Source organism: Pipistrellus kuhlii, unplaced genomic scaffold (genome assembly GCF_014108245.1).
Source record: "Pipistrellus kuhlii isolate mPipKuh1 unplaced genomic scaffold, mPipKuh1.p scaffold_m20_p_2, whole genome shotgun sequence".
In the NCBI taxonomy this organism is placed as follows: Eukaryota; Metazoa; Chordata; class Mammalia; order Chiroptera; family Vespertilionidae; genus Pipistrellus; species Pipistrellus kuhlii.
In genome coordinates, this window is record NW_023425515.1 from 107,970,553 (window position 1) to 107,992,586 (window position 22,034).

General features: G+C 43.1%; 2 protein-coding genes across 3 annotated transcripts in view; one reads left to right on the forward strand and one right to left on the reverse strand.

Annotated features, from left to right (window-relative positions):
* Positions 1-4,611, reverse strand: part of MYLK4 (myosin light chain kinase family member 4) — a 108,699-nt gene extending 104,088 nt beyond the window's left edge. The window contains exon 1 of the mRNA XM_036446537.2: positions 4,502-4,611. Coding sequence (XP_036302430.2) covers positions 4,502-4,557 — 56 coding nt within the window. The 5' untranslated portion in view covers positions 4,558-4,611. The remainder of the gene's footprint in view (positions 1-4,501) is intronic.
* On the forward strand, positions 492-21,984 carry WRNIP1 (WRN helicase interacting protein 1). 2 transcript variants are annotated; one of them, XM_036446534.2, is made up of 7 exons: positions 494-1,526; positions 3,603-3,794; positions 4,564-4,805; positions 14,224-14,453; positions 18,792-18,947; positions 20,151-20,230; positions 21,208-21,984. In XM_036446534.2, the coding sequence occupies exons 1-7, from the start codon at positions 714-716 to the stop codon at positions 21,481-21,483; spliced, it is 1,989 nt and encodes a 662-aa protein (XP_036302427.1). In that variant the 5' UTR covers positions 494-713; the 3' UTR covers positions 21,484-21,984. The 2 variants fall into 2 exon arrangements, with proteins under 2 accessions (XP_036302428.1, XP_036302427.1); XM_036446535.2 differs by lacking the exon at positions 20,151-20,230 and having other exon boundaries at positions 492-1,526; positions 21,208-21,399.
* The last annotated feature ends 50 nt before the right edge of the window (positions 21,985-22,034 follow it).

Here is a 22,034-nt window from a genome sequence, read left to right on the forward strand (position 1 = left end):
GAAAGGCCAGAAACAACTCCAAATCCTTTTAACCAAGAGGAATCTACATAACAAACTAGCCTGTATCTTTCCTTAGTTTCCTTATATATTTACCTTCCTGCAAAACGAAAGTGAGGTACTATCTCACACCTGTCAGAATGGCTACCATCAACAAATGACAAGTGTTGGCGAGTATGTGGAGAAAAGGGAACCCCTTTCCCTTTAATTACAAGCTCAGGGCTCTTCTCATCCCTCCGCCCACTGCACACATCAGTTCAGCTCCGGGTGTAGAAAACCGCTTTCGAGGACGCGACCTAAGGGCATTTCAAGGGACACCACTCAGGTATCATGGGCCTCAAGTGCCCATTTGTCCAACACGCGCTCGTGCGCACGCGCAGTCCGCTGGCCTCGTTGACCTCAGGAGGCTCGCAGGCCGGCCAGAGAGGGTGCGCAGACTACAATTCCCGACAAGCAACGGGACACGTATCCCGCTGGCAGCGCCGGAAAAACGGTGCGGAAGACTCTCCGCGAGGCGTAGCGCGAGACGCCAGCTGAGGGCGGGCCGCCCCGAGCAACTTCGGGCGCGAAGCATGAGCGGCGCCCTCCCCCGGCCTGCTCGCTTCCTGCCGCCTCCCGGAGCTTGGGTCGCGCGGTGTGGGGCCTAGGGAAGGGCATCGCGAGCCCTGGGCGTGCGTAGGGGCGCTGCGAGCGCGCCAGCGAGGACAGCAGCCGCCATGGAGGTGAGCGGGCCGGAAGACGACCCTTTCCTGTCGCAGCTGCACCAGGTGCAGTGCCCCGTGTGCCAGCAAATGATGCCCGCCGCGCACATCAACTCACACCTGGACCGCTGTCTGCTGCTCAACCCCGCGGGGCACGCGGAGCCTGCGGCCGGGCCGCCCGGGCCCGGGGAGCGGCCCAAGGGGCTCTCGCCTCCCCGCACCAAGAGGCGGCGGCTCTCCGAGAGCTCGGCGCTGAAGCAGCCGGCCACCCCGACGGCGGCCGAGAGCAGCGAGGGCGAGGGCGAGGAGGGCGACGACGGCGGCGAGACCGAGAGCCGGGAGAGCTACGACGCGCCGCCCACGCCCAGCGGCGCCCGCCTCATCCCCGACTTCCCGGTGGCCCGCTCCAGCAGCCCGGCGAGGAAGGGCTCTGGGAAGAGGCCGGCCGCCGCGGCCGCCGTGGCGGGCAGCGCGTCTCCGCGGAGCTGGGACGAGGCGGAGGCGCCGGAGGAGGAAGAAGCGGTGGGCGATGGCGATGCGGACGCCGAAGGCGAGGACGACCCGGGCCACTGGGAAGCCGCCGCCGCCGCCGCCGCCCCCGCCTTCGGGGCCAGCGGCGCGGTCCGCGGGCACTCCCGGGCGCTGGCGGCCGAGGAGATCCGGCAGATGCTGGAGGGCAAGCCGCTGGCCGACAAGATGCGCCCCGACACGCTGCAGGACTACATCGGGCAGAGCAGAGCTGTGGGGCAGGAGACCCTGCTCAGGTCCCTCTTGGAGACGAATGTAATCCCCTCGCTCATCCTGTGGGGGCCGCCGGGCTGCGGTAAGGTGAGTGCCGCCTGGCCGGAAAGGCTTCGAGCCTGGATCTCCGCTGCGGGCATGGATCTACCGGCCTGAGAGCCCCGAAGAACCGCCCGGCTCTGGACACCGAGGCCTAAGAGCGCAGGGCGTCTGGTAGCCTCAGCCCGGGCGGTGCCTGCCCCGCAGGTGTTGTGATGGATGTGGAAAAGGCACACCCACCCAGATTCCTAAGACACGTGTTCTGTCGTTTTCAAAATGAGAATTGGGTGAATTCATAAATTTACAAGAATATATGGACAGTTAGATTTAATCTACTTTTGTGTTCCAACACCACATTAATGACCAAATTCTTAAGGAAACAGCATGCTTCATATTGCAGAGGATCATTTGTATGTTACATTTGTAGGTATATGGCATCAGTGTTTAAAAATTTTAATTTCTACTGTGCTTCCTCCTTTCTCTTCCATCTAGCTGTTAATTTATTTTCTCAGACTGATTTGTATTTATCTTTGAAACTATTTAACAAAACTAGTACGAACACTTTGCCCTATGCCAGTCATTTTCATCTAGAATTTCCATAACTGCCTTCATAATGCCATGTATTTAGAGGGGGAAAAAACAAAACGGTGCTGTATTTTGGTGTCCAGTTTTGCAATTACCACAAGTCCAAAGGAGGACAGTTAAGATATTGATGTCTAGAAAACATGTCATTGGAAGAGTGCTTGAAAAATAGTGGAGTGTTAAGACTGGGGGATGGGGGGTGAGTAGGCTGGGGTGTTTAAATATGTGATTAAAAAAAAAAAAATCCATAGGAAGAGGGAGAGGAATGAGCACCAGTGAATGAAAGGCAACATTTAGGTTCAGAGTAAAGGGGCTCAGAGCTTTCATGTTCAGACTCCTTAGTACACCAGAACTTTTATGATTTTTCTCCACTTTTTCTTTCCAGCTTCATCTCCCACAACTTAATTGCATCTCCCTTTACCCCAGTTTCTGAAATGCATGTTTCTTTTGTTGCCTTGTTTGCAGTCATACTTTCCCTTTGGCCGGGTATAAATCAGATGTAACCCAAATAATGTATTACCATTGTGGTGTATTTAGTTGTTATTCCTTAGGGGATTGAGCAGTAGTAGTTTTATTAATTGTCCATAATGATAAGCTGTCGATGGTCTCATATGACAAGAAAAGTCCCTAGGGAGATGATGAGTAGGATGAACTCAGAAGATGCTGGACAAAAGATGTAGCAGGCTATATTCCTCAACATAGTGGCTTGGGAGCCAACAGGCAGGAATTTGCTGAAGAAGCAGCCTCGTGTCTATTGGTGCTATACTTAGAAATTAAAATGCCACCTTTCCATTTAGGGACAAATTTGACTCTCAAGTTAAACAATCTTCTCTTTTGCTTTATTCCCATCCATATTACTATATTGCTAACAATAATGTTAATTAGCATATGCAGATTTGTAGAGCACTGTTAAATGCCTGGCACTGAGCAGTATTTTCCTTAGATCTTCATTGTTTTCTGGGAAGTACTGACGTGCTCAGAGTGCTGTTTCACCTCCTTCCAATGTAGACATTCAGAAGTATTATGCAGTCATATTAAATGCTAGCTAGTTGTCATTGGTCTCTCAATGAAAAGCTAACTTTCCTCTCCTAAGCTGTAAAAGGTTCCAAGTGTGGAATTGATGGAGTCTGTGGTCCCTACACTTGAGTCACACACCTAGTCCTTCCACAGTAATGTTTTCTTGGCTGGAAGAGATCACAGCTGTCACCCAAGCTCTACTAAATCAAAACAGCTGTTCTTTTTACTAGGATTCCAAATATCTTGGACTCCCCCGCCTCCCCACAAAAAAAAAAATCAAATGGGGTTAGGTTCAAAGGAGAAAAAATCAGTATTAGCCTAAGGTTTAGCTACTTTCCTGTTTGATTCAGACTTTTTAAATTTCTGATAATATGCTATGGTATTTCAGATTGTGTCTATGCTGCTAAGCATTTTTCAGAGGTCAAGTTGCTTGGTATATGCTTATGTTGATTGTGCTTGTACCCATGGGTGTTTTTTTCTCTGTGTCTGATCAGCTTTTCAAACTGTGTGTGTCATCTTTTCTAGACCACGTTGGCTCACATCATAGCCAACAACAGCAAGAAACATAGCATAAGATTTGTGACATTATCTGCAACAAATGCCAAGACAAATGATGTACGAGATGTCATAAAACAAGCTCAAAATGAAAAGAGCTTTTTCAAAAGGAAAACCATACTTTTTATCGATGAGATTCATCGGTTCAATAAATCTCAGCAGGTATATTAACTTTTCTTTGGTCATTGTAAACATTAATTAAATAGAATGTAAAGTATGTGAGATCACTTTGAAAAGCAGTAAGCACTGTACAAATGCTAGCAACTGTTGTTATTATTAACTGTCTACAAAGAAGCACGGGTTGCCAATCATCTCTTTAGCTAAACTTTTTTACCTGATTTGACTCTATCACTAATTAGACTCTTAGAGTTATAACTGGATGTTAGCACCACAGATTTTATATTGGATCATTGACTTAGCATTTCCCATTAGCAGCATCAGGTGGTTACACATTCACTAATATATAAAATATGTATATTTACTAAGTTTATTAGGAAGAATAACAATATGTCTTGAGTACTTGCAGTGGAAGAAGATTTTGGAAATACTGTTTTTGTGTTCTCTTAGACTTCTTTAATTACATAGCTGCTATATTTAAGTTATTTCAGTTTGGCCTTGGGATAGAAGATACTTTTCTAAGTAAATAAATCATTTATATTGAAACTAGAGTAGAAATCTACTTTGAGCTGTTAATTCTACCAGCAAGAGACTGAACCTGGGCATTGGCATTCCAGAAGATGTGTTTTAGGCTTAAAAAAGCATTAGTTGTGTTCTCTTGCTATTGCATCCATATTCAATATTCAATGACTATAAAGCTCCTATTCCTGAAATCAAAATTAGGAAAAGGAAGAAATAGTTGGCCAACTTACATAGGACTCCGCAGGTTGTCGCTGATTGGAATCAATGTCTTCTGCTTTCCTCCCATGATTAGGATACGTTCCTTCCTCACGTGGAATGTGGGACAATCACTCTAATTGGGGCGACCACGGAAAACCCTTCTTTCCAAGTCAATGCTGCTCTTCTGAGTCGCTGTAGGGTTATTGTTCTTGAGAAGCTTCCAGTAGAGGCAATGGTGACTATTTTAATGCGAGCAATCAACTCACTGGGCATCCACATCCTGGATTCCAGCCATCCCACAGATCCTCTGAGCCACAGCAGCAACAGCAGTTCTGAGTAAGTTGACTGCCGTATCCTGGAGTAACACACCTCCCAGAGAATCCCCTGGCAGGGGTCCAGAAAGGGCTGGACAGCAGTAAGGAGAGAGTGGGGACAGAAGAAATGTTGATCAAGTAATGAAAACAGGGAGAAGGGAGTGCAAGTATATCTCTGCAAATATTTCTTCCTTTTTAGATGTTTTGTAGTTTATAATGGCTGTATCTATAATTCTTCTAGCTTTAACATTGCTTGGTCCGATATTTTAGTTTTGGGGTGTTTGCTTTTGTGCTTAGAGATTTGGTTCTTTACTTAGCACACTTTTAAGTCTTGGAAAGCTATGGGAAGCCTTATTGATTATTTTCTTTTATGGAATAGATTTAATTTATAATTCTTTAGAGATTTATCATCAGATTCCATTTTTTTCTTGCAGTTTACTTCTTTTAAAAATATTAAGTAAAAAATAATGTAAATGGTACCATAAAATCACTTAAATCATTTTAGAATGATTTTTGCATTCTCTTAAAGTCAGACTCAATTTCATGGAAGTAAAGTGATTTTAACTGAAAAGACACATTAGAGGTTATTCCTTTCCTCTCAGTAATCTATAGTTGTATATGAGTGCTTCATGAGGTTCTTTATTCACAGGTCCTATATCATGGATAATCAATTAGATTACTTCAGTTACAGATTTTCATTTCTTAATTTTAGACTGTATTCTTCAGATGTCCCTGATTCATGTGTCAGTTGAAATATTGCAGTGGAGCTTAATCTGGTGTGATGAGAGGCTAATGCCTGCCTCTTCATGCTGGGGACCCCACAGCTGCTGATGCCTGCCCTGGGGCCAAGTTCTGGAGCCACTCTTCTGTGAGGATTAAGTACATGTCATAGGCTCAGGGTTTAGGTTTCAACAGTCTCTCCCTATATGTCTGGTCTCTCCCATTTGCCCCTATCTCAGATATAAGAGGAATTATGCTATATCTCATGAAAGACATAAAATGTGGCCAGGGACCCCCAATTGGAACAAAATCACATAATTTTAGAGTATAGTTGTGATGGGATAGCCATCAGAATTGTGACTAAGAAGATATATAGAATTGCTGGTATCAGTCGGGTGTACGCAGACTTAGGAGCCCTTTGTATGCTGGGCACTTGTTTTTCCCACTCCCAATCACTACCATGCCAATATTTAATGAGGACAGAAAAGCCATGGAGGTCATCTTAAAAAGGATTTCTGCGTTTTAACAGGATTCCCACGTCACTTGCATGCACACTAAAATCTGAGAGAAGCAAGTGAAACTAAGAACGGTATACAAAAGTGAGCTGGTGATCCTTTTCTTTAAAAAAAAATATTTTTTTTATTGATTTTAGAGAGGAAGGGAGAGGGAGAGAGAAACATCAATAATGAAAGAGAATCATGATCGGCTGCCTCTTGCACAACTCCTCCTAGGGATCAAGCCCTGCAGCCTGGGCATGTGTCCTGCCTGGGAAACAAACCATGACCTCCCGGTTCATAGGTCAGTTTGCCACTACCAAGTCACACTAGCTGGGCAAGCCAGTGAATCTTAGTCTGTTAAAGTTGCTTCCAGTTGGAAAACACCTTCTCTCTCCAGTAGATCATTTACTACTCTGTTACCACTCATTTAGAATTGGTCCTAACTATGACTTCTTTTCATTCTCCTGTTTACTTTCTTATATCCTTTACTTTCCTGAGAAGGCTAGGAGGACAGGAACTTTTCCTTCTTGTTCATTATCCCCAGCACAGCATATAATATCTAACCTAATAATAGAGTAATATGCAAATTAACCACTCTGCTACACAGACCACACCCACCAACCACGCCCACCAGCCTATCAGAGTGAGTATGCAAATTAACCGAAGGAAGATGGCAGTTAATTTGCACACATGGAGGGAGGGAGGAGTGAAAACTGAAGACAGCATAGAAGGAAGAGGGAGGGAAAGTGGAAAGCAAGATGGCTGCAGATGCTGGAGGGAAAGCACTGGGCCAAGCAAGGTATGCAGCGGCAGCGGGCAGTGGGCACAATGGGCCTGGCATGTGGGGCAAGGCACACAGCGGGGGTGGCAGCACGTGCAGCCACTGAGACAGTGGCGGACGTGGCCACAGGCGGGCAGGATGGGTGAGGCATGAGGGAAGCCCACCAGAAGTCTTACAGGAATATTCCTTCAACAGGTGCCTAGTATGTTTAATAAACGGTTTTTGAATGAATAAATAAATCATACCTTTTAACATGAGAGAAATAGTTTAATGGGTTTTTTTTGTTGTTGCTTTTTGTGTAATCCAGCATAAGGGATAATTGCCCAAGTATCAAGAACCCTTTAATACTACTGTCCAAGCATACTAGCAGCAAGCAAAATGAAATTAAAGATTATTGAGCTTAACTTATTGGTCTGCTTGTTAGAAATTCTGACAAGTTAAGTTGGGAGATGTCATAGGCCATAGGAAGAATTATTCCATTACTAGTGACTTCCTAACAGAAGTACCTGGCCACCCCAGTTGCCATGGATCATTAATAGTGGATGGTGTTCTCTTTCAGTTTTAGGTAAAATTTTACTTTCAAATCCCTGCTAACTGACATTATATATACAGTACTGTAGACATAAGTTAGATTTGGTTACACTAAAATCAAGTAGGAAGAAAAGACTTTTGACCCCAAATAATTACTTTATTTCTGGAAAGCTATGAGAGTACATTTGTATTCTTATATTTTGGTGTCCTAGATAACATCTACAACATTTTCAGAGAAATCCCAGACTGTTTAAGGTTGTGTATGAGAGGAGGTGAGCAGGTAATCAAATCTGGAAAGTAATCAAGCTGATTCTTACACCATCCTTTTTTTAAAATAAATTTTTACTAGAGGCCCTTTGCACGGATTTGTGCACTGGTGGGGTCCCTCAGCTTGGCCTGTGGAAACCGGCTCTCCAACATCCCCCAAGGGGTCCTGGATTGTGAGAGGGAGATTCTTGGGTGACGCCCCTTAGAATCAGACTCCCTCTTCTCTGGTTCAAGTCACGGCAGCTCAGCAGTTCCTGCATTGAGCATTTTCCCCACGGTGGTCAGTGCATGGCTAATTGGCCAGTTCCTTAGGCTTTTATGTATATAGACTAGAGGCCCGATGCACAAAGATTCGTGCAAGAAAGGGCCTTTCTTACCCTAGCTGCCAGTACTGCCTTCACTCCTGCCAGAGTTGCCTTTCCGCCTTCCCACACTGCCCAGAGGCCAGGAGCAGCTGGAATGGTGAGGAACTCCTGTGTCCCACCCTGCATATGCAAATTAACTCGCCAGCTTTGTTGGGTTAGTTTGCATACTCCTGATTGGCTGGTGGGCGTCGCAGTATGGACAATTTGCATCTTACTCTTTTATTAGTGTAGATTGATTTCAGAAAGGAAGGGAGAGAGAGATAGAAACATCAATGATGAGAATCCTGATTGGCTGCCTCCTGCACTTACCCCACTGGGGATCAAGCCCACCACCCGGCTTGTGCCCTGACTGGGAATTGAACCATGACCTCCTCCTTCATAGGTCAACACTCAAACACTGAGCCACGCTGGCCAGGCCCATTCTTGATTTTACTTGAGGAATTGTGAATTCTTATGCAGTATATACCTATAAAATATCAATTCTCAGCATGAGATGAAAGTGTTCTTTTTTTCTGTTTCCCGCCTATATTTAGTATGAAGGTATAAAAAGTGCAGCTTCTAGCCAGTTATCTTTCACAGTATTTTTAGGGACATGGGCTTATCTTTCTGCTCTACCATTTGAGCACAGGGCTTCTACCTCAAGCCCCAAGGTAACTTACTGGTTACTGGAAATCTAGCTGTTATATTTGCACTCCAGACAACAGGAAAGAAGAGCAGCCAAAAAATAGCATATCACTTCCTCTCACCCTTCAGCTTTAGTGTGACATCTGCAAAATAGTACTCTATGTATACTCATTTGTGTTTTGATTGTGAAGAGAGTTATGGAGATAAGTGGTAGTTTATGTTGAATTATCTATTCCATAGTGCCTTTGGTTTATCAGTTGTCATGTATTTGCTCTCTCAACATTTTTGTCATTTGGTACAGTAAAGCATGTTATCTGTGCTTTGAGTTTAGTTTGGAGGCCAAGAAAAAAATCCATGGTCTATTGTCTGATGAGCTTGCACTGTTGAAAATGAGAAGTAAAAACTCGTGTTACTTGCTGTTTTGAAGGATTGTAAATTCCAGGTCACAGGATACATGCATATTCAAAAACATCCATAAAGAATCAGAAGTTTGTAGGCCAGATAATAGCCCATAAATTTGTGGGCATGAAGAGAGTGATATGGAAGTCTGTAATTGCCGTATTACTGTCTAGGCACAGTTCCAAGAGTTGGTTGAAAGAGGTGAAGTGGCTTCTGTGCTGAAGGGAAGGTGTGCTGGCTTGACTTTGAGATGGGGGCTTTTCTCTGATCATCTTGAGAGGAGATCCCAAATGAGGTGGCCCAAAATAAGGTGGCTGTGAGATTGTTTTTGGTTCTTTTTGCTTTTAATAAAAGTTTGAACTATTCTACCTGCCCTTTAAAAATAATCTTTTCTAACATTGAATAGAAAGAACAGTAGAGCAACACAAGCATAGAAGTCCGAAGGAGTTGTGGATTTTAATAATTTTTCTTAAAAATGTTTTGATATAAAGAAAAATGTTACATTAATACACATTATTAAATGATGACATAAAAACACTGGCAACTAGAAAGAGATCTCGGGGACCTTGTATTCTCTTCCTGTGGTTGCTGTGCCAAATTATCACAAACTCTACATTAAAAGAATTGAATTTCTTCTCTCACAGTTAGGGAGGCTTGAAATCTGAAATCAGGCTGTTGACAGGTTCACATTTCCTTCAGAAACTCTAGGAGAGAGTCCTTCCTTTGAAATTCTGGTGATTTGTGGCATTCCTTGATTTGTGGCAGGATTGCTCCAATCTTTTCCTCCATCTTCACATGGCCGCCTCTGTGTACCATTATACTTCCTTTTACTGTTTTTTTATTAAGACATTTGTCATTTGTCATCCAGCTTGAAGAGAATAGAACCAGTTTTTGAAGTCATGTTTAACTACTAAACTATCTCAGATGTTAAAAGGGGTCTAGGTATAAAGTTAAAAGGCTTACTTACTATTTAATGTAAGTTAAAACTGCTGCTAGTTAGTATTAATATTCTTTTTCTGTTTCTTTGTGTAAGGACAACACTGTATTAATTTGTAAAGTAGTAGGGACTGCAAGATTTCCAGCTGTAATTTAGCAGGAGTGCCTCTTAACCAGATCTACACATCACAATGACCAGGGGGGCATCTTGACAAGATGTGCTCAGGGTCTGTCCCTGGAAATTTCAGAATCAGTACATGTGGGGTAAGATACACGGGCTGTACTTGGGAAAGTTCTCTGTAATCTGATGTACATTCCTGGTAGAGGACCACTGCATAGCAGTTGTTACCCTATCCATGGAATGTTTTCTTTAGTGAAAGAGATTCACAGAATATTGTTTTGTAATTTAGGGAGAGTTTACTGAGTCTTTTGTTTTGCCATGAAACAACAGATACATTTTTAGAATCTCACTCCTTCAACTTAAATATCCAGCCATCTCAATAGAAGCCTTCAGATCCCATGTTATTCACCAGAAAAACAATGGGCAGAAAGATTCACACCCTTGAAAGAAAAAAAGAAACGAAAGAGCTGTCTTTATAGCATGTACAGCATGCTTCCTATATTCCTGCTAAGTCCAAAGCATTTCACTTCAGTTAGAGAAAGTAGTCTATCTTTATTTCTAGGTCTTATTAACTAGAAATATGATCTTTTCCAAAGCATTTATTTCAGTCCCCCCTTTTTTTTTCTTATTGTGGAACAGTTGAGAATTTGGTGAGGTTTGTTTGTTTTTTAATCACATTATAACAATATAATTTACTATCTTGTTTCTTTCTTTATATTTTGCGATGGAATTGCAGGCACTCTAGCCCAAAGTAAATTGTGCCTCATTTAATCCTATGGTAACTTTGAAAAGTTCATTCCAAATGGAAAACATTTTATAAATTTATGCTTAAATTTGAAAATCCTGTTACATTCTCTGGAATAGGAACACTCTTTCAAGATATTTTGTGCAGTAATTACTATTTGCTGAGAAGTTTTGCAAATATAAATACAAATATCCCTTATTTGATCATTTTTGGCCCAGGTCATCTCATCTGCTCCCTCTCCTAAAATCTCAAAGTTTTTTCACACATTTTATTACTCCTCAGAACCCAGCTAGTATGAACTAGGTCTCAGGAAACACTGAGTGGTAGGTAGAACCCTTTGAACATCCTATACAGTGTTCTTAGTAGCACATTTTCACTTGGGGATTTATTTGACCATTGTGAGAGCCATCAGTAATCGCTTTTATTATTTGACCAGAACTGAAAGATTCATTTGTGTGGTGTGTTGTTTTTAAACTAACTCATTTTGAATGTTGGGCAAAATTTGGACTGTGGTTCATATTGGAGGGAGGAAGAATGGAGTGAGAGCTTAGTTGGAAGCACTCAGCTCTGGCTTTATTGTGACAGCACTCTCATTCTCCATGATTAACAAAGATAATGATGGAATAACTTGGACTTTGGTTAAGAGTTTAAAAATTGAAGGAAGGATCCTATTTTCCAGCCACATACAATACATGCCCATTCTCAAAGGCTTATTCACTGTGTGCTATCTATAAATCTATGAAACAGTCTATGAGTTGTCTTCTCTCATAAGTAAAAGGGCCTGCTTACTGATTCTATCAATATATGGGGATTCCATAGAAATTGGGCAGAATAGTAGACACTAGAGTATTAAAGGCCTCACACTTTTACTCTGTCCCCCGAGCATTCTTGTCTCTATACAAAGGACAAATTCATAGAAAGATTTCTACCAAAATACTAATGTTAAGGTAATAAGCAATAAGTGACTTTTACCCCTATTTTAAAAATCCTATATAATAAAAGGCTAATATGCAAATTGTCCTCTCAACCATTCAACTGGAAATTTGACCAGGGATCAGGGCCGGCCGGCCAACTGCCAGCAGCCCCTCCCCTCAGTGGCCCCGCCCCTGATAGCCCCCCCACTCCTCAGCCTTCGGTCCCATCTGCCCCAATTGGGGTGGGTGGGCCAGACCCCACTTGTGCACAAATTCATGCACCGGGAGAAATATGCAAATTGACCATCACTGCAACACAAGATGGCTGGTAGGGGAGGGCATGTGGGCAATCAGGTCAGCAGGGGAGGGCAGTTGGGAGGGACCAGGCCAGTAAAGGAGGGCAGTTGGAGGCAACCAGGCCTGCAGGGGAGGGCATTTGGGGAAACCAGTTCTGCAATGGAGGGCAGTTAAACATTGATCAGGCTGGCAGGGTGGTGGTTAGAGGTTGATCAGACTGGCAGGCAGAAGTAGTTAGGGGCAAGCAGTTGGAGCAATCAGGCTGGCAGGGAAGGCAGTTAGGGGTGACCAAACTGGCAAGGGAGAGAAGTTAGGGGTGACCAGGCCAGCAGGGGAGGGCAATTGGGGGTGACCATGCTAGTCAGGAAGGGAAGTTAGGGGTGATGGAGCCAGTGGGGGAGGGGAGTTGGGGGCAGTTGGGCTGGCAAAGGAGCAGTTAGGCATCAATCAGGCTGGCAGAGAAGTGGTTAGGGGGTGATTAGACTGGCAGGCAGAAGTGGTTAAGGGCAATCAGGCAGGCAGCCAGGTAAGTGGTTGAGAGCCAGCAGTCCTGGATTGTGAGAGGGATGTCCTAGATTGGAGAGGGTGCAGGCTGGGCTAAGGGACACCTCTCCCCCCTGCCTGTGCACAAATTTCATACTCTGGGCCTTTGGTCTACATAAAAGAGTAAGTGCAAATTAACCATACCGTCGCAATGCCCACCAGCCAATCAGGAGTGAGTATGCAAATTAACCCAACAAAGATGGTGGGCTAATTTGCATACACAGGCACTGAGTGGCCTGGGCGGGGCGGAACATAGGCATTATGCACCACCCCTGCCACTCAAAGCCTCTGGGCAATGTGGTAAAGCGAAAAGGCAGCTCCAGGCAGGAGCAAAAAGGCGGCTCCAGCTGGAGTGAAGGCGGTGCTGGCAACCAGAGGAAGGAAGGCACATTTTTGCATAAGTCTTCATGCATCAGGCCTCTAGTTTAATATAGTGTACATTTTATAAATAAGTAATATTTAGAGTTCTGAGTACATTGTTTTTCAAAAATGTATTTAATTGTTAAGGATACAAACTATACATACTGTGTTTCCCCGAAAATAAGACATAGCGCATGGAAAAATAAGACACCCCCTGAAAATAAGATCTAGCGCATCTTTGGGAGCAAAAATTAATATAAGACACTGTCTTATTTTCAGGGAAACAGGGTAGTATGATCCCAATTTTATTTTAAATTAGATGTAAGGTTTATGGTTGAAGGGGTGGATGGATCAAAAATGAAATTCAACAAAGGCCATAGTAACTATTGTTATTTCTAGATGGAAGAGATAATATCATATATTGGGGGGGGTTATACTTTCTATATTATAATTTAAAAGGAAATAAATGTCTCACTGAAATTGTGGGCAAATTAGTCTTATTTATTATTTTGCAGATATTGAATATCTATTTTAGAAACATCAATGAGAGAGAAACATTGATCAGCTGCCTCCTGCACGCACTCGCGCGCGCGCGCGCACACACACACACCGCCCAACTGGGAATGTGCCCGAAACCAAGGTACATGCCTTTGACTGGAATTAAACCTGGGACCTTTCAGTCTGAAGGCTGACGCACTATCCACCGAGCCAAACCAGTCAGGGCCTGGCAGAATCTTTTGTGATCTCTACTACTATACACACTTAAGGTGATTAATACCCACCTGGATGTGCACCCCAGGCCAGAATCCCAGAGACCTGCTTCCAAGGTGCTGCTCTGCCCAGCATAACTGGATACCTGGTTTGTTTTTTGTAAAATGAGAGAATTAAGCTGTGATGAGAAGCCTTTCAAAACTAGCTTTCTAATGTGTTGCCACCTCTCCCCTGTGTGGGGAGTGATCTGAGCATACCCATGTTATCAGGACGTGGCCTATGTGTGCGGCATGTTTTCTGTACATCATAATGAGGCACTAGTGTTTTTGTATTTTTCGCTGTTCTGTAGGATAGAACCATGGAGACCACATGTCCACGGTAACTTTCTAAAACTTCTATGTCTTTATACATGCTTCTGTGTACGTGCTTATCCAGTGACTTACCTTCATGACTCAAAGTCAGGTCAGTTTTCAGTCTCAACAGTATTTAACCATGTTAACAATGTAAGTTCAAAATAGAGCAGGAATCTTGAACAAGATAGTTTTTAGTGACCTTGCTAAGAGTTTGCTAGGAAATGCTAAAGCTGTGTCATATCAGTGTGACCAAAACTAACACTGGTTGTATTGCAGGCCCTCCGTATTCATAGAGGATAAAGCAGTGGACACTCTGGCTTATCTCAGTGATGGGGATGCCCGAACTGGACTGAATGGACTGCAGCTGGCGGTGCTGGCCAGGTTAAGCTCCAGGAAGATGCTTTGTAAGAAGAGTGGGCAAGCCTGTTCTCCCAGTAGAGTTCTGATCACAGAGAATGATGTGAAGGAAGGCCTCCAGAAGTCTCACATTTTATATGACCGAGCAGGTAAATAACTCTGAAATGTGGAAAAAATGAAACTTGAATGAAATAAGTTGTGTGCACACACCCTCACTTCCTGGCCTCTGACCTTCATCTGAGTCCAAAGCATGAATGTGTTTCTCAGTAGGATCTCCAAGTTGGTCATAGAACTAAACCTCACACTCAGAGTCTGATTTCAAAGATCCAGCTTCCTGAGCATTCTCAAGAGAATTGCAGAGCAGAAGCTGTCCTGATGAAAAGTGAGAGGGCTTTTGAGGTTTGAAATTGCAGGCTTCAAACTTATAGTTATTTTTCCATTGTTCGCTGATGGCACCTTTTAGAAGACAAGCATTTTTAAAACCCATACATTCAATTAACAGTAATTCGTCAGGTAATTTATAATGGCATTAAATAACAGTAGGACTCTTGAAATAAATGACTTACTTTATTTAATGAGAATTAAAATTCTTTAATTTCTAATGTTTGAACTAAACATTAAGTTTTATTTGGATCTTGATGCTTTGATTTTGAAATAGCTTTTTGAAAAATTTAATTTTGCTTTGTATAGTTACCTGTTTTTGTAGAACCACATTTACAGATATCAGTTCTGATACCAGCTCTTATTAAATCCTTGAGTTGGCAATATTAAATATCATAAGCACAGCACATTTGTATCTTTTTATAGAAGATGTGGGTGAGGAAGATAGCACACTGTAGATTAGCCTGGATGTTTCAGGCTTGAGTATCTGTGCGATTCTGGATATCCCAGTAACAGGAATAGAATTTCCACACCTTGGAAAGCTCTGCTGGAAAGGGAGCTGATGATTGAACATTCCAGAGATCATGGAGGCTGCACCATATCTTTAGTAATATTTCCAAATGCCTTTTGATGTTGGAGAGGACTTCTTATGTGTTAGAGAAGGGTGGGGAGTTTAAAAAGGACTTTGGTTCTAGGCACTGCCTCCTGGTGAGCAACCTGTGACCTTGGGGAAGTGACTGAAGCTTCTCAGCTAGTGGGGACAATGGGGTGAAATGGGGATAGGGTGGCTGACAAGCAGGCAGGACACATCAGAGGCCTTTAAAAACAGTCCTCTTTACTTTCTGATGTGAATGTGCCTCTCACCAGGTATTCCCTCATGTCCCGAAGGTCTCCAAAGGCCTTGAATGTCATGAATGCTTGGAAAATCTGAAAAGTAAATCATTCTGGATATAGAATTTCACATTGGAGATGTGAACAAAATTAAAAATTGTAAGAGGTAAAAATAGTCCCACATTCTGGACTCTCCATTGTTTCTTGGGAGTCCCAGCAACAGTGGTCTTTTTCTCTTCTTGGAGGTGTCATAAAAGTGACTTTATTTTGATTAGACCAACTAGAACTGTTCTCATACTTTATCAGTCCATTACCAAAATAACAGAAAGCTACCATTTAACATAACATTATCTAATATTGAATCTCAGTATTTTATATACATTGTCTTTGTTTTAATTCTTAAAATAACTTTAAGAGATCTTAATACTATCCTCATTTTACAGATGGCAAAACTTGCCTGAACTCACAAAACAACTGTTTAAATTCATCCTCAACTCCAGGTCTGACTGGTTAGGAGGACTGTGACTTCCCCACTGGCCGTGCTGCCTCCATGTCAGCCCCTCCCCACAGTCACCAGTCTCACTGCTAGAGCAGGTCACTCATGCTGCTCACACTCATGCACATTCACACATACCTACTCATGGATGCCATACATGTCCAGTCCTCGGGTCCTGCTCCTTGGGGATCACCTTCTCTATAGCTCTTTGCTGCCCTAGGATGGACTGGAGCCATGGAAGCCACTGGAGCCCCGTCTTGAGGACCCACACAGTCCACAAGTCTTATATCCCAACCTGCCTCATGTGAAATCACTGTGTATAGTCTGTCTGCTCCAAAGTGTATTCAGAGACTTACACAGTTCAGATCCTAGAGCATCAGGCTGCCCTATCAGAAAGGTGATTGAAGCACTGCCCTGGAAGTCTTCTGGCTTATACTTTGGGGTCTTTTGTAACTTGGGTGAAACAAAGACTCTTACCCCCAAGATCCTAATAATTTCTTTTACTGTCTTCTATTATTGTTGGACCCAATAACTAGCTCAGATAAATTTTGCATCAGAATGAAGAAATTTCCAAGTGAGAACACATTCCCTGTCATGCATTAAGTCAGAGTTCTGCATAAGTAATATGAAATTTTAACTTATAAAGCAGTATATATACACCGTATTTTCTGGCGTATAAGATGACTTTTGAAATGAAAAAAAGTCAACCGGGCTTTTTCAATGGTCTGAATTCAGGTCTCAGCAGAGGGAACAGAGAAAAGAGGATGGATAGAAAGCACCTCACTTGGAAATCTAGGATGGCACTATACCACCGCCCTAGCAGGCTTTTTACTAGAACACAGTCTAGCTTCGGGTACAGAACATGTATAATTTGCATGCATAAAAAACCTCCTTGGAGTGGCCAGAGTCAGAGAGGCAGTCTATTAAAAAAGAACTGGTGTTGCCTCGGAAGTGGGGGGTAGTCTTATACAGCAAATATAGGCCTAAACCTATGTTTTAACTATAAAATGTGGGGGTCGTCTTATACGCCGGAAAATACGGTTGTTTGTTTGTGTGTGTGTGTGTGTGTGTGTGTGTGTGTGTGTGTATATATATACTAAAAGCAAAAATGAAGCTAGCATAGAATAATGATCTAACACATGTTTCTATAGTGCTTACTCCATACCAGGCATTTATTATTTAATACAACCCTGTGAACTAGCTCAACTTATAATACCCACTTTACAGATATGAGAAACCCCAGGAGGTTATAGAGGGTCAATCACTTGCCCAGTTACATAGCTAATACATTTGGTGTTCAACTCAGGCAGCTTGGCTCCAGAGCCCAGGTCTTAACCATCTTGCTTTTTGTTGCTGACCCTCAGTAAAAATATAAGAAAGTGAAGAACCCCCGTGGCAAGGAGGTTCCTTATTTACATCGGACAGGGAGTGAAGTAGAGGTGGCTGCTGCCTTCTCCATGTCCATGAGTCATGCACTGTCTGGCCCCTTGCCGTGTCCAGGCTCAGCACTAGAAGGGCTCAGCACAGGGCCAGCGTCCAGGACTGAAGAAGGTGGTCAGAACCATGTGGGTTTCACCAGGACACTTTTCCAGACAGTTTCCATGCCACTGTGACCTAGTTGAGGAAGCCCTGGAACAGGCAACAACTCAGTTTGTCCACAGAAGTCTGGCAGCTCTGCTGAAACATGGATCTGCCTCGGTGCTCCTCTGAAAAGTAGGAGGGATTCGGTCACCCCTCTTAGCCCCCATTTGGCCTCACAGATCTTTCTCATTGTCCTGTGCTCTGCAACTGAAGGCTGTCACTTTATCAGCAGAGCCTGTGGCCCAGACTTCCCTGGGCCCAGATGCTGTATAGAACAGGTCATGATCTTGTTGGTCTTGGCTTGAGGAGCACAGACCAGATACTTATCTGGAAGGACTGTTTCTAATAACACTTCTCTCTCAGGAGCAGCATGCCCTCTTCTCAAATTTAGGGAAGAGATGAAGGTCAGAAAATAGTGAAATGTGTGTAGTTTAAATGTTTAGCCATAATTTTCTCTTAAATATGTTTTCCTAAAGCACATTGACTGACTTGTTGTCCTAGTTAAAAATAAAAATAAAAATAAATGGGTAAGACCAAGTGGTGAGGGAGAAGGGCTGCATGTTTTCAGGGTGAGAGCTGTTAGTCCCTGTGTCAGCCCTGGGATCCTGCCACTTGCACATGTGTCTCACACCAGATTCAATGACCACAGGCTTCAGATATCAGAAAGGCAACTGGACATGACACTGAGGAGCAAATGGTCTATAACAGCTGTTCTTGCCAGTTGGCTCTTCTTTTTATGGGCTACATCCAGGCCCAGGGTCAATTCCCCTCCAGTTGCCAGTGGGACACAAGAAGCCAGACCATCGCGATTGCCCTCTTCCCTTTCATGGCTCTGGCACATCCTCCAGTGTCTGTGAGGACCACCTTTCACAGTGAATGTCCCTGCCTTTACTTAGTGTGGGCTCCCATTCATTGTGAACAACCACAGGTGTCCGCAGCCCCCTGCTCTGATGGGCTGGGTTAGCCATGTTACTGCACAGGCCTGCTCCAACTCCCGCATTAGTGGCATGTGCCCTCGCACTGAGCAGTACGGAACAGCCTATGACACATGCTCCTCAGCTTTCCGAGGCACTGTGGGAGTTTAGGCTTTCCTAAGTCATCCAGTAAGAGCAATAAAGGGCTTGGTGGACCCTCCTCTGAACCCTGAGGAGTCCCTCTTTCTGCCAATAACTGAGCAGGTGCTTTCTGTGGTGTCCAGGAGAAGAGCACTACAACTGCATCTCTGCTCTTCATAAGTCGATGCGGGGCTCAGACCCCAGCGCCTCCCTCTACTGGCTGGCACGCATGCTCGAAGGAGGAGAGGATCCACTGTATGTGGCAAGGAGGCTGGTGAGGTTTGCCAGTGAAGACATAGGTGAGTGTGATAGGAGGGCCCAGAGCCTGGAGCCCATGAGGGCAGGGTGGGTGGAGGGCAGGGTGGGTTGCTGTTTGTACCATGTGGGACAGGTAAGAAGAAAAGAGTGAAGTATGAACTCTGTTTATTCCTTAAAGTGTTTGAGCTTTTGAGTGTCTGTTTCCTAAAGTCACCATTTTGTTCCCTCTTCAGTGGTGATTTTCATTACATGAGTATTGAAATCTAAGAAATATTTTAAATTTGCTTTCCAGAAAGTGTTCAGTTTTTTGTTTTTGTTTTTTAATATATTTTACTGATTTTTTACAGAGAGGAAGAGAGAAGGATACATAGTTAGAAACATCGATGAGAGAGTAACATCGACCAGCTGCCTCCTGCACACCCCCTACTGGGGATGTGCCCGCAACCAAGGTGCATGCCCTTGACCGGAATCAAACCTGGAATCTTTCAGACCGTAAGCCAACACTCTATTCACTGAGCCAAACTGGTTTCGCCAAGTGTTCAGGTTTTTATTGGATTGCTTCTGAGATAGAAACGGAAGATTCTGGGCACTGTTTAAAGGAAAAGATCAGAAAAATGTTTCCTTGATGTTAGTAAAGGTTTCGTTTTATTTTACTTTTTTTGTTGTTAATCCTGGAAGGATATTTTTCTATTGACTTTTTTTTTTTTTTTTTTTTAGAGTTGAAGGGAGGGGAAGAGACAGAAACATTGATGTGAGAGAGACACTTCGATTGGTTGCCTCCCACACGCACCCCAACCAGAGCTGGGGATTGAGCCTGCAACTGAGGTATATGCCCTTGATCTGAAACAAACCCGGATCCTTCAGTCTGTGGGTTGATTCTCTATTCACTGAGCTAAACCAGCTAGGGTGTAACTTTTATTTTTAATGTATCCATCCTTGTGACTATCTCCATGGTCTTACATATTATTTTTATATATTTTGTATTACTTATGTATTATTTTTCCTACTAGATAGAATGGAAATTTTATCCTTGAGGAAATAATTTTTGACACCACACAGTAACCATTCAGTAACTTTGTCTTGAATAAGCTAATGAGATCAGAGAAAAGTCTGTTCATTCTGCTAAGTGGGATTTTTCTGGTCAGCAGTGTACTAGCAGTGACAGTCCCAGGTCTCGGCAGCACATAGACAGGTCAGGGAAGGTGTGCATTGTGACTTACATCTCCCTTTCTCTCTGTGTGCAGGTCTGGCAGACCCATCCGCATTACCACAAGCAGTGGCTGCCTACCAGGGCTGTCACTTCATAGGCATGCCTGAATGTGAGGTAACATCTTCAGCTCTGCTCCTTTCTCTTGTATTGTGTCCCCTTGTGGATTTACATATATAGGGTATCCCAAAAAATGTATACACACTTTAACACTTGATAACTCACTTAATTTTCACTCCTTTGTAGGTTTAACTGCTTTGAAATAATTGGTGAAGTCAGACCAATCTTTGAACAAAGAAAAGTTATCCTAAAGTGCCACTAGACTTTTTTTTTTTTAATGGAGATACATAAAATATTAAGTTTACAGTATAAAACCAGCAGTAGTCAACAAATTGAGGATACACAAATACTGAACGAAATTATTCTTAATGTTATTATCAGGGCCCGGACCACAGCAGTCATCAGTATGAAAACAGGCATCTTCATTTCTATAGATTGTTTTAAATTTTGAAAATGAATTGTATGTTAATAAACACTGACTCTATAATCATCCAAAGTGTGTATACATTTTGAGGGGACATCCTTTATCTTCTGCCTTCACCATTAGTTAATGTGTGGGCGTACTGAAGAACTTCTTATTTAGCTCCCATCTTATAAGCTTAAACTGGAGAGAGAGGGGATCTTGGGTATTGACAGGTCATGGTTTCAAACTACTTCCTGTCGCCTGAGGTTCAGAGGAAGTGCTCAGAGTTTCCTGGGGGTAGAAGTGTTGAAGCTGAACAGGAAGTCTGTGCAAGTTCACCCACAAACACACCAGCTTCGTAGTTAATGTCTTATGTATTGGGGTTTTAAGAAAAACTTCACTTAATAAAAAATTCTTCAGTTTAAAAAAGAAAACCACAAGTCTGGTTCAGCCTCTCTCCTCATGTAAGAATTTCTTCTTTCTGTCTTAGGTGGTTGTCCAGACTAGAGGCAGAAAGAGGAGTGATAAAAGTGTGGTGGGAATCTTCTCAGAATTAGCTAAAGGCATAATGAGTCTTCTGCAAAACAAACTTTCTGGTACCTTCATAACAAAATGTTTCCTTTTCATCTAGGTGCTTCTGGCCCAGTGTGTAGTCTATTTTGCCAGAGCCCCAAAGTCTATTGAGGTGTACAGCGCCTATAATAACGTCAAAGCCTGCCTGCGGAACCACCAGGGGCCTCTGCCCCCCGTCCCACTGCACCTGAGGAACGCACCAACCCGGCTCATGAAAGACCTGGGCTATGGCAAGGGCTACAAATACAACCCCATGTACAGTGAGCCTGTGGACCAGGAATACCTGCCCGAAGAATTGAGAGGAGTGGATTTCTTCAAGCAAAGACGATGCTGACTCTTTGAGGCTATGGCAGCAGAAGGATGTTACTTTTTTTTTTTTTTTTCTTTTTTCTTCTTTTTTTAAATAGGAATGGCCAGAAAAAGAGTAAGTGGATTGTGAAAATGGTTTTCTGGTAAAAGTTAAAACAGCCCAACTTTTTGTGCCAGAAATTTGAGAGTTTCTTAAGTGGAGGCACAGCTACTTCAGCTAAGTGTGTACTGTTGAATTGTGTTCATTTGCTCTCTGCAATGATGATGCATATGGAAGCGTCTGGCAGCTTTGTGCAATGAGTTAATGTTATAAGGAATTATCTATTTTGTCATAGTATTTAAATCATGATGTCATTTCAGAATTTAGTTCTGTAGGATTTTTCCCCCTTTAAAAAAATGTATATTCTGGGTAGTTTTAATTGCTAAAAAAAAAAAAAATGTAATTGTGATTTAATATTGCATAGTGTTCTGGGGTATTTTTTTTATATGCAAAGGTCTTATGAGCCAATAAAACTATTTCAAAGTAGTCTTCAGTTCGCTCCTGTTTCTCTCACCTTGGATACCTAAGTTCCAACG

Coding starts and splice junctions, on each gene's coding strand:
- WRNIP1 (XM_036446534.2), top strand. CDS start 714: ATGGAGGTGAGCGGGCCGGAAGACGACCCTTTCCTGTCGCAGCTGCAC. Junction 14,454..18,791: donor CATTTTATATGACCGAGCAG/GTAAATAACTCT, acceptor TGTGGTGTCCAG/GAGAAGAGCACTACAACTGC. Junction 20,231..21,207: donor TAGGCATGCCTGAATGTGAG/GTAACATCTTCA, acceptor CTTTTCATCTAG/GTGCTTCTGGCCCAGTGTGT.